The sequence below is a fragment of the Micromys minutus genome (assembly GCF_963924665.1).
Source record: "Micromys minutus genome assembly, chromosome: 13".
Lineage (NCBI taxonomy): Eukaryota > Metazoa > Chordata > Mammalia > Rodentia > Muridae > Micromys > Micromys minutus.
The window spans coordinates 32,236,068-32,248,777 of NC_137982.1; the positions used below are offsets into that span (position 1 = coordinate 32,236,068).

Sequence of the window (12,710 nt, forward strand, 5' to 3'; positions counted from 1 at the left end):
GAACGTGAGCACATGGGCACCAACATATGACACATTTTCTTTTATTTAAAATAGAGTTCTTTATGCTTTACAGAAACAAGTGCAGTGAGTGCTTAATTCATTGTCTTTGCCACTTTCTAAAACAATATGCTTTCTGAAAACGCATACGTAAAAATATAACATTTAGGCAGAGAATTATGTACACCTGGAGGCAGCAGGGAGTTATGCAATTGTATTAAAAAGCTTTAAAATAAATAGTTTTTTTATGACTTGCTGTTGGCAAAGTTAAACATTTTGGTGTGAAGGCTATCACTGAGGTCTTACTAAATTCCAAAATATGATTATTTCTTAACAATATAAGTATATATTACTACAAAATGCATATGTTCACAGATCCAAGATTCATGAAACATCTGAATGTCATCCATGACTTTGGGGAACTCTGTACAACCTTCAACAATGAAAACACAGCCATACACTACAATTTCCATCTGCACATTTTAGATACAATTTATCGCCCAGTTCTTATTTTAAAACCCAATTTAATTTTTTTCACAGTCCTTATGTACATTCATTTGAGCCTGTGGAAGCCAACATTTTCTCACATACTTGAGAATATCAGCAAGCTTACAAAAAAAAAAGTCTTTACAACAGTGACTCTGTTCACAGTAGTTCAAGAGTTCAAGGCTTGTTTTCACAATGTCAAAATGCAGTGGCTTTGACACATGTAATATGTTCTTAGGTATAAGGAGAGAGTCACTACCCAAAGAAAAGTATAATTAGTATTAGTGCTTTGAAAATTAATCCAAAATCTTTTTTTTTCTAAAATATCTGAATCCAATTTTCTCTTTTTAGGCCATTTTAAAACCTGAAACACCAATCAAGTATGAACAATCCTAGTCAGTTCAGGGTCAAGAGAGTACAGGAGCTTGACAGAAGCCGTTCTAGAAATGAACAAGAGTCTAATGTTTTACTCAGATACTCTCATTAGGTAAAGAGGAAAGAAAACTGCTAGATCTTTTAAATTGCCTAGTTACTACTGTTTGCCAATGAAAACCCAAACATATTAATAAATCTATTCTTATGCTTGACTTTCTTATAACCTACATACAAGCCTTCCTTTACAGATGAGGCCAAGGAATAGGTTCATCCATGGAATGAAAACAATGGATGTCTAGAAATGGAGGTTACTGTGCTTTGCTGCAGATGTCTTGGGTTAAAAAAAGACACATCGATCACCAGGATAAACAGTTGACTTCCTGCACACTTGGGAATACAGGAATGAAAAGTCAGAGTTTTTATTCTTCTAAATTCTGTGTTCAGTTTGCATATATCAAAAAACATTTCTCAATGTAGCATCTATTTATAATGGTGGATAAGCCTGGGAACATTATGTTTATATAGAAACATCTAATGTCTTTTTTTTCTGTAAGTTCTAGAATTGTGTCTAGAAGGAAGAGCTAGCTCTAGTGCTCACCTCTGTCTTCAGATGCCCCAAGCTGTTGAGTTTCCTGTGGAGAATTCATATGTGGGATGTTTGCTGGAAAGGTGAATTTCCTTCCACATTCAGGCTGTGTGAACAGTGAGATTCCTAAAACCCAGGAAGAATTGCCTAGCCCGATGAAAAGTGTTGGGTCCAGGAAGAAAACTTCTTGCAGTATAACATAAACCAACAAGGAGAAAATAAATTTCTGGCAGTATATAAAATGAGTATAAGCTGGAACTCCTATTCTCCCAAATGTTGTGTTCATCTAGGAGTAACTGGAGAAGAATCCTGGCAGTTATCAATAACAAATTTTAGAGTGGAAATTGTTACCTAATTTCAGCATAATCTGCATGCCAAACAGCATGGCACATGGCTTAGTCTAAAAACATGGCAGAAGCAGACCTAGAGAGATGGCTCAACAGTTACAAGCACAGGCTGATGCTCTTCCAGAGGACCAAGGTTTGGTTTCCAGCACCCACGTGGCAGCTCACAACTACCTGTAATTCTAGTTCTAGGGGATCAGACTGTTTCTTCTGGCCTATCCAAGCACCAGGTATGCCTATGATCCACAGACCCACATTCAATCAAAATTCCCATAACACATTAAAAATAAATAAAATATTTCAAAGCACAGCAGAAGTAGAACCATCCAATGGCTCAATGATCCCAGGCATAACATGAGCACTCACATTAGGAGATACGTATTTCACAGTCTTTGTTCAAGTCACTGTTGAAGCAGACTTCAGCATTAAAGCAGAAGCAGACATTCTTTATGTGCTAGCCAAAAGCTACAGTATAACCAGACAGCCTGACTACAGTTGAAGAGAAAGTCATGTCTGCCATTAACAGAGCCCTCTCCCCAGTGTCGAGAGAACAACCACTGGTGAACTGAGGCGAGACGTCTTATCCACAGTGGGGAAATTACACACTTGTTAAGAGGGTCCGTGTGTAACAGTCTGGACAGGGCTCAAACACAGGAAAGGACAGAGCTGTGTGGAGTCTGCCCTGGGAGAAAAGGATGCCAAAGACTAAACAAAGGAGAGAAAGAGAATCCAAACAACACTAAATATAGTCTTCAGTCAGTGTACCAAAATCACCTTTCACCCCTCCAACACACAAGGGAAAAGAACAATACATGCAGGAAGGGAGCAAGGAAAGTCTGGAAGCTTCTATAATACTAAGAATACATTTTTTTCCTCCTTCCCTCCTTCCCTCCCTCGCTCCCTTCTTCCCTTCCTTACTTCCTTCTTTCCTATCTTCCTCTTGCCAGTGCTGAGGATTGAACACAGATCTTTTCACATGTTAGACAAGTGCCCTCTTTCTCTGTTCTCCATGTCCTGCCAACACCAAACCCTCCACACACTAGATTTCTTCAGTTGTGCTTCCAAGTTTATAAGCACTCAGTCACTTTTCTACCTAGCTTTATGACTACTTTTAGACCCTCGTTTTGTCTCTTTTCATTTTTTCCCAGTGACCTTGGCCTGAGCCAATTATTTTAAGAGAAATGCACCAACAAGTAGGGTTTGTCCATCAGCACTGAATGGCATGGGATGTAAATATGCGCATGCGGCGGTGTTAGATCCATGCTGATTGACTTTTCAATTTGTAAAAGTGGGCGAGGCTGCAGGTGTAGGTGTCACCCCTGTGTTTCTACACCATTGGCAGCCATCCAGTGTCTGATCTTCAGTTTCTTCATCTACAAAATATCAGCGCCAAGGTATGAGGCCCACAGTCCTGTTAACTTTTAAATTCTAGTTTTCATTTTTAACTGCAGCATATATGAAGGAACTTGGAACACTAGGAAATTTCTTTTCCATTATAAATGTACAATTCTATAATGATTAAGTTAAATTATAGCTATGTTTAAAAATAATGAAAAAGTGGCTATAATTTTGAAAGATGACGAAGGAACCTTAAGTTTAATCGTAGGTGAAAGATAATTAAACAAAGCTAAGGTGGAGGGTAAAGAGAAAGCCAAGCACCAGGAAGTTTGCATCAGCATCATGTGAAAAATGTGAACACTATAGAAATTCTGCTTAATATTAGACTTTTAATAAGTATTTTGAATTTTATATTTTCTTTCTGTCTTTCTGTCCATTTATCTGTTTTGGTTTAGCATTAAAGAATTCTGCAAAAAAGAAAAAAAGTATTAAAAGCCCTTAAAACAATGACTGCCTTCACTAAGATAGTGAATAAAATTGAAGTATCAGGATTAGGAATTAGAACACAGTATTGTTATCCTTGGAGATAATACATTTGACAAATTAAAAAAAGAGAGAAAGAAAGACTATCTTCAAAAAACTACAGCAACATCATTACAGGACACTAAGCATAAACATTTCTGAGTGGCTGATAATATTGGTTGTTTCAAGTTATATAAAGGAAATGAATATTGAATTCAGCTACCAACTTGGATAGAGTTGTTATTGTTTCCTAACTACTCGATAGAAATCAAGTTCTCCACATTTTACATGAATTGATTTAGTCATGTAAATTTTCGTATTTACTTTCAAGAATCAGTCAAAAATCATTGCCTGCCAAGTAATTTCAAGTTGTTCTCCTGATCCTTGCTTGATGGCAGATGCCTGCTCCTTGCCTTCAGGCGATGCGCTAAGTTCTTCCCTGACTTTTGCTTCTGCTCCAAGATGGCCCCAAGCTTGCTCTGTCTCAGTAAGCCCTGCGGTGGCAAAATTCCAGGACAGTAGGCTTTTCGTTTAATCATTCTGCAATCATAGAAGCACTCAAAACAATAAGTTATTGTGGAACTTCTGGTCTAACGAATGTATTGTAGATTTTTCATTTTAAAATACAAGCTGACTTGAAAGTCTTCAGACATTGCGATCGGGTTACTATTTTCATACAATTATGGAAATTTAAAATGCAAAGTTAATTGAAAAGTAGAAAGATGAAAAGCAAGTGCTGCGCTTAAAATAGAGCATGACAGTCATGTTTCACTTAACTCTCGTGGCAGAACATAAATTCAGAATTGTAGATGTGACATGCCAAATAGTTTAGACGCAGGAAGATGCGTACAACAGAGTCAGTACTGATTACAAACTTAAACGCACGACTTATAAGGCAACAAATTCATGCTCAAATGTAGACAACAAGTAATGTGTCCTGTGTTTCAAGAAGTGATGCTGTGTATAACCATTTCTGCGTACAGGACTAAAAATTCATAATAGCATTCCTAAGCTCTATGTTTTACCCAGAGCCAAAACAGCCATAAGGAGCAAAGCAATGGCATCCCTTTGCACCTAACTTAAAAAGATAGTTTTGCTCATAACAAAATTTAAGAGAAACAGTGTTACATGAGATTCCATCAAAAACACGTAATATAAAATTGAACTGCGTAGATATGTACAGTAAATCTGCCTTATGCTCTAAATATTACTCTATTTTTTTTTATAAGTGAGCAGTCTCTATGTAGAACTATGTTGAGAGTTAAGCAAAAACTACAACTTCTATTGTTCCCCATCTACTTCTGTGGCTCTTCTCTTTAAGATTATTCACTTAGAAATTACAGTTCAGCAACAGATAAAAAATGATTAAAACATCTCAAAAATGTACCAATGTGCAGATTTCTTTTCCACCGTGAAATATGAACCAAGAAAATATAAGTTATGTTTGTATACTCTGAAATAAATTATAAAACATAATGACCAAAATAAAGATGTTACAACACCCTCTCTTTAAAAATCTAGTAAATGTGTTCCCCTCACAGTGGTGCCTGGAGCAAGGTAGAGTAAGGTTTTTCCACTGGATATTTCAATACAATCACCGAACTAAATAATTTCATTCCTGTCATATAGAAACTGTGAAGGAAGGTAATAAACACAACCCAGTACAATCCAGATGGTTCTTCTTAACATCCATTCACGCAGGCACACCTTTTGATACTGATGATATAATTAGACTGTATTATCTAAATAAAGATCTGTTCTAAATGTGTTGCAGATTGGAAGTGATTTTCAGACCTATTCTAGAAACCATTGTCACACAGAACTCAAAGGCATCCACTGCATATTTTATCTGTCAATTTACTCTCTTCCGTCAGACTCACATGCCTTTCCCTACTCCCAAATTAGACTTTAAAATCCCTGAGGGCAGGACCTATCTTTCTTATTATTCCCTCTTGTACCCAATATTGTGGCAAGCAAGTTACAGGGTGCCCTGTGCTCATAATGGAATGAAGGCATGACTGGGAATGGGTGTATATACAAACCCCAGAGCTGTCAGAGCCTTTTGTTTCTCTTATCTCCACTTAGTCAAGTGAGATGGATTCAGAAGCACATCTCACAGTGAAATGTAGACATAATTCAGAATATTATTTCCCATGTTGGGCTGTAGAGAATGCCTAAATGCTGGATAGTAAAACGTCTCCCTGTTTAAAATGAAAAGGCTGCAATCAAATATGTGGCCTTAAAAATATCCATGGGACATGTCCTCACTGCCAGAACCATCCAAGAAGAGAGTATGTTAACATAGCACTCTTCAAGACCTTGTCAGAGAGCACTTCAGCTCTAAGGACATCTAGGCATAAGAAAAGTCTAAGGAATGGGGTTTGGAAACAGTATTTCAGAACACTGAAAGACAATGAGTTAAATCGCCCTTGTTAAATCACATAGTACATTTGAAGGGAATACCTGGTGTCCTATTAAACACTCTATATCTCAAAAAAAGGAGAATAGAGGTAGACCCTCCAAATCTCTCAATGCATGGTCTCTCTTAACAGGCCAGGAATGTTTTGTAACAACCAAGGTGATTCTTGGTTACAGTAAATAGTTAAACTCCTTTGGAAGATTTCTCCTGATTTTTCTCAAACTCTTGTTGACCTTTCCATCATTTTCTTTCCAGATATGTACCTCAAAAGCAATGGCATCTTAAGACAAACATCTTTAGGAAATGTATGTTTATAATTGGTCAATATTTGGCAATGTTCAGAAAACATTTTTTCTCAATATTGAATGTGATAATGATGACATTTCTATGAGGAAATTCTAATAGATTGATTCTGAAATTCTAGAAAATCTATTATGGTCTTACAAAATACTCAATGCACTCAGTCTCTATGTGACTAAATTAAAAATATTAACAACTGAAGATGCTCCCAATGGGGAAGAAAAGCATTATGGGATTATGAGGGAATATAGTGGCCAGCAAACTTCAAATTGCTAGTGGTCACAGGATTTGTGACCATCTCTGGCGAGAGCTCTGTGACTCTGGGCCATTTCACAGTGTTCGAGACATCCAGACCTCTATTATTTATCAGGAGTAATGGCTCGGTGGCTTTCAAACTCCTTAGGGACAGCTGTTGTAGTGAGGAAGAGTGGCAGACAGGTGGAGAATGCAAGTCCTGAGAATATGGTTTCACTTTGATACCCCACCTTCCCAGTCTTTAGATGTTAACATTGTGAGCAAAATTTACTTTTCAATGGCCCAGTACATTATTACAGTTCCATTTCACTATAACATACTCTCGCTCACATTTTAAATAAGTCTTCATCTCACTTGTGTATGCTCTTGGTTCAAGTATAACAAAACATTAATCATTTTACCCTTGTATATAGCTTATCTTATACTCATAACTTCTTCCTCCTTAAATAAAAAGAAAAAAAAAAATGAGTCGTGTCACCTTTAAAAATAAAATTCAGGACAACATGGAAACTGGGAAAGTCAAGACCTGTCCACGCTTAACTTTAGAGTTATCTTTTCATGCTGCCTTTGGGACACGTCAACACTGTAGTGAATCATCCTTGAGGTAGAACTAAAACACAACACAGCAGAAAAGAAACAAAAAATAAATAAATAAACGTTTACACAAGGCGAGAGACACGAAAGAAAGCTGCAAGCGCTCTCCCTTTGCCTGAATGCTGCGTTAGACTTTACAGTCTCCCTTGACACACAGCTGAGAAATGGTCTTCTTCACCCTCAGGGCCGTCAGGCGAGCTGCTCCGTTGGCGTACCAGCACTCTCGCATGATCCTTCCCATGACCCGGAGCGCCTTCAGGACAGAAAGACAGCAAAGGTTTAAGGTACACAGGACAGAGGATAAAAGAAGCAAAGTCACAGATCGGGGGATGATCGAGAAAACTGGGCCAAACTTCTGTAAAAATCGTTTTTAAAGGTGTTAACCTTGCAAAGACCGTCTGAAAGGGAATAGTTGATTTCTGGGACGCGATGGCGGCTTTAACTCCGCTAAGGCAAGCAATGAGAGATGAGCACCGTGGTGCAAGCTCTCAGCCCCAATACTGGGGAGGTGGAGGCAAAAGCAGCAGAAATTCAAGGCCAGGCCAGGCCAGTTCCATGAAACCCCCTTATAAATCAAACAGCGAAAAAGCGGCAGGAGGCATGGAGGGCTGTGGAAACTGCAGGAATCCCAAGTTCCATTTAATTAGAGGTGCACACGCAGGAAAAGAATGTCATTGGGCTGGCAAACAGGAGTTCCACTTTCACCATTCATAATTGCATGCTGCATGCGATGACGATATGAGGGTAAATAGAAAGACTCGGTATGAATGTGCTATCAAAGAAAAGAAGACGCACTTAGAGAAGTCAGTGTGAAAGCAAGCAACATGAGAGAACCAGGGAGTCACTGAAGATGCTCAGTCTTCTGATGGGGAACCTCAGACATGAGGGACCACATGTGAAAAACATGAAAGATGAGGGAACGTCAACAGAAAGCAAAGAGAAGAGGTTGCAGATGGGGAGGGGGCTAGATTTAAATATGAAGCCTAAATTACTGAGATGGCTCAGCAGCTAGCACCTTGCCACTGAGCTGGAAATCTGAATTTAATCTCAGGACCCACATGTGCAATGTGAAAACTCACTCCTGCACATCCTCCTTTGGCCATTGGCACTATGCTCTAGCACACACATGCATTTCCACATATGTGTAAGAAAATTAACAAAATAAAAATAAATGTGTGCATATGAAACTTCCCCCAAATGGAAGTCTCTAAGAAAATGTACTTATTTTCACTAATGAAATCTGAATTCAGAGATGGGGTGGCAAAAGCAAAAATCAAAAGTTCTTTGTATGAAGATAAAGAATCTTGTGGATACATTAAAAGACAAATGAGACATGCCTTCGACAGAAGCAAAGAAGTGGAAAATAAATCCACAAGAACAAGTATACAGGTGCCAAGGGAGGAAATACAGGTGACACGGGGTAGAACCTGAAAGGTTTAACAGCAGCCACTGAGTCTTCCAAAAATAGAAACAGAGACAATGAGAGAAGAATTATCTGAAGACATATCATCACAGAATTTTCTAGAACAGGGGAATGTCACAAGTCCCCGGAATGAGAGCAGTCTTTGTTCAAACAAGTTTCCCTGCAAAGCTGGGTTCAGTGGTGCACACTGTGACATCAGCACTCAGAGGCAGGAGGATTCCTATGACTTTGGGCTATATGGAGAAAACTTCCCTCAATAAAACCCTGAAGTGCCTACAAACAGAAAGCCTGGCCATGAGACACAGCATTAAGGGAGGAAGATTTCTTAAAAGCAATTAGAGGGCTGGAGGGATGCTCAGCAGTTAAGAGCACTCCATTACTCTGCAGAGGACCTGGGTTCGATTCCAAGCACTCATGTGGTGATTCACAACTATTCATGATTCCAGTCCCAGAAAATCCAAAGCCCTCTTCTGACCTCTCTGGGCACCAGGCACACACATGGTATGTGCATATACACGCAGGTAAAATATTCATTCACACAAAGAATAACACGAATTAAAGGCAAGTGGAGAAGACATTGAGGCAAACTTGTATTAAAATCACTGTCTATTTTCATTTCATCTAAGAGGGAAAATAGGTAGCAGTAAGAATAAGGAGCAAAGCGTTTCCTGACTCCACTTTGAGGTAAGAGTTCAGAGATCCCAAGACTATGGAAATGATGAGGAGAGCAGTGGCCTAAGGGTACCTCAGAAGAGTCAATAGCTTCAAAACTTGTTGAACATATACATCTACATACTGTCACTCTCCTTTTACAATTTGAAGTGTGTGCGTGCGTGCGTGTGTGTGTGTGTGTGTGTGTGTGTGTGTGTGTGTGTGTGTGAAGAAAGTGTCACGTCTCCTTGGGCTGGAGTTAGACAGTTGTGAGCCACTACACAATTGCTAAAAACCAAATACTGGACTTATATGAAAGCAGCAAGTGGTCTGAATCACTGGGCCATTTCTCCAGCCCTGCAAAATGGATAATCATACTTGTCAATTTGACAGCACTCAGGGTCACCTTGGTAACACATGTTTAGGTGTGTCCATGAGGTTATTTCCAGAAAGCATTAATAGAAAGTAAAGGTTCTATCTGAAATGTAGCTGAATCTATGAGCTGATGCTCTGGGCTGAGTCTCTGTTGCCTGGTCATGCACCCTGACCGTTTGGGACCACGAGACTCCAACAAAATGCTTTCTTTGTAAGTTGCCTTAGTCATGGCTTCTCTTCACGGCAATAGAAGATGACTATAACACAGTATGACCCCCTGCCTCCTGTTTCTGCTGCCATGCCTTTTCCATCATCTTACCTTCAATCTTCGAGCTAAATTTAACTCTTTCTTAAGTTCTTGTCATCAGGTGTTGTGTCAGAGCAACCATAAAATGCACTAACACATTTAGCAACATCCTTTTGAACAATGCTAATTATAGATCACATATGATAACCAATACTGGAATAGACAAAGAAATTCTATTAAATCCACACAGAAGAACGCTACGTGGCAATGAAAATGGACAGCTTGTTATATGTCTGTGTGTCCTGAAAAAAATTAAGAATATATGTAACAAGTCTTGCTTATAATTTCATAAACACATAAATGCAAATATTTTGAGATATAGATAAATATGTGGCAAAATCTAAATAAAATTGGGGAATAATAAATCATTAATATCAACATTAACCACTCAGCAAGGCAGAAAATTCCTCAAAGATTTCTGAAAATATTCAGCTTTTCAAACTGTGCATTTACAAGTTTTCATTTAATTATTATTCTTTAATTCCCCCATGTGAATACAACTAATAATATTAGAAAATTTATTCTTTCAGTATGGTATACAAGTCTCTAAGTCTGCTTCTCAAGTAAACAGGGTTCAAATAAGTAGACAAAAGACAAAAATACTAACACTTGCCTTAAAGGAAAAAGTTAGAATCTTGGAAGGGGGAGAGAGATGTGGTAAAAAAGACTACTTAGAAATGAATAAAAATATTAAGAATAATAAGAAAATGAAAAGAAACAGTGTCACCTAAAATGGCTTAGTTACTATGTTCAACTACAGCAGTGATTGGGGTGGAGAGGTGAAGGCACAGAATAGGGGGTGCCTGCGCCTCCTCTCTCTGTATGAGCACTGTGTATATGTGTGTGTCGGCCATGTTGGTTACCGTCCTGTATTGCTGGTGAAGACAAGATAGGTATCAAGTGGATCTAAGGTGAGGGGCTTATCTGATGAGAGAGATTAAGCTTCAGATAGTCTGAGACCCAGCATAAATTACCAGTTACAGTACAATTACCCACTGACTTGGCCCATGTCCTTCAGTCCCCATTTTCTTGCCCTGTGATCCACTCCACTGATTCTGCGTGGAAGTAAGAGATGAAACTCTGTATTCCTTCTGCTGAACACTGAGGAGCCAAGCTGCACCCCTGTTTCCTCTCTTTGCTAGATCTAGAGACCTGGATGTCAGTGATTAGTGAGGACAAGGATTGAGCCAACTTGGTGAGGACATATGTCCCCAACACTCACCCAAGCCAGAGAGGACTTGAGAGAAGCACTACTCAGTGTCCTGTTGTCTGAAACTGTGTGGGCTTTGGGGTTTGTGTCATAGGTATAAAACTACCAAAGAGACTAAAATCCCTCTAAAGACGTAAAACAAAGGCACCCTTCATATATGGAATAAATTAAGCAATTGGGCTAAGAAAGAAATACCTATTCTCTGAAAATGCTCACTGATGGTAATCTGAACAATAAAATACAAAGAAATAAGTAAGAATATAGTTTATTTTGGTCTCCAAGAGATGAAAAAGTCAAAGAAAGGAGGGGGCAGAGGGTGGGGAGAATGACTGGGGAGGAGGAGGAAGGAAGAAAACATAGTAGACTTACTTCACAGCTTTGCCACTGGTTTGGGAGATTTGGTCGGAGTTTCTGATCACAAACAACCTTCCTCATTTCTTCTATCGAAGGATCTGAAGGCACCATGTCATAATAAGGCAACTGGTACTCCTCAACAAGTCCTATAAGAAATTCGAAAATACATTGCCCTACATATATAATCAGTAATACCACTGACTTCTGCCAGACACATATGATAGCCTGAAAAACATAGAACCTCACTTTTGTTAAAATAATATATCTCTATAAATTCACTTCAAAACACTCACATAAGTACTTATTTTGAATTATGACATTTATAATATAAAATAAATTTTAAAAGATGTAAAATTAGTAATGGTATCATAAGTAATACACAAAATACTGCATAAATAATGTAGACAATTTTAAAACAGTATAAAACAAAACAAATATTGTCTCTAATAAAAGCATTGTGACTTTAATTTCATAAATTGTCATTATATAGTAAAAAAAATCCCAATTTCCCTAATTGCAATATCTATAGCATAACATTAGTACTCTGTAAATAGAGTACATTTACCTATCAAAACAACTGTTTTGGTTTTGGAATGGCCAGGTAAGGTTCATCATATAAGTTACTACTGCCAAACCTGTTAAAATGATACATACACACACACACACACACACACACACACACACACACACACACAGGAAGTCCTAAACCAAGCTGCATCCTATGTGTATCTTACTTACAATGTAATATCTGTAAAGTGCTTTATACAAGCATTTAACTTTTCTCTGTCGATGCAACAATTTCCTTAGGCTGTATTAGCAGTGGTCCCCTTACTAATTTCTAAGCTCTGTCAAGTTGTAGAGGGCAACTCACTTCTCCGAGATATTTAGTCTGGCATTGCTGTTTACAGAACAGGAGAGAGAAGAGGAAAAGCCTGGGAAACAGAAGGCTCACAGACCTGCTGCCTTGGCAAGACATTTAGCTTCTCTGGGATAAGAGTAAAGAGACCAGCTGCCTCCAGGCTCCAATCAGATAATTTTCAAGGGACTCAAAATAATCACATGGGCATCAGAAAGATCAGAACCATCATCACCCAGAAACAATTCAGTCTACTGAGGAGAAAATAAACTCATATCTTGTGCTCAGTGCCAAGGGAAGGGGAACAAAGGGAATTTC

The 12,710-nt window shown here is 38.5% G+C and overlaps 1 protein-coding gene across 1 annotated transcript in view; it reads right to left on the reverse strand.

Moving 5' to 3' along the window:
- Nucleotides 1–6,547: 6,547 nt before the first annotated feature.
- The window catches only part of ACVR1C (activin A receptor type 1C), a 76,196-nt gene continuing 70,033 nt past the window's right edge, over nucleotides 6,548–12,710 (reverse strand). Inside the window, exons 8-9 of the mRNA XM_080927269.1 lie at nucleotides 11,552–11,682; nucleotides 6,548–7,469 (exon numbers count right to left, since the gene is read on the reverse strand). Of these exons, the coding sequence (XP_080783395.1) occupies nucleotides 7,344–7,469; nucleotides 11,552–11,682 (257 nt within the window). The 3' untranslated portion in view covers nucleotides 6,548–7,343. The remainder of the gene's footprint in view (nucleotides 7,470–11,551; nucleotides 11,683–12,710) is intronic.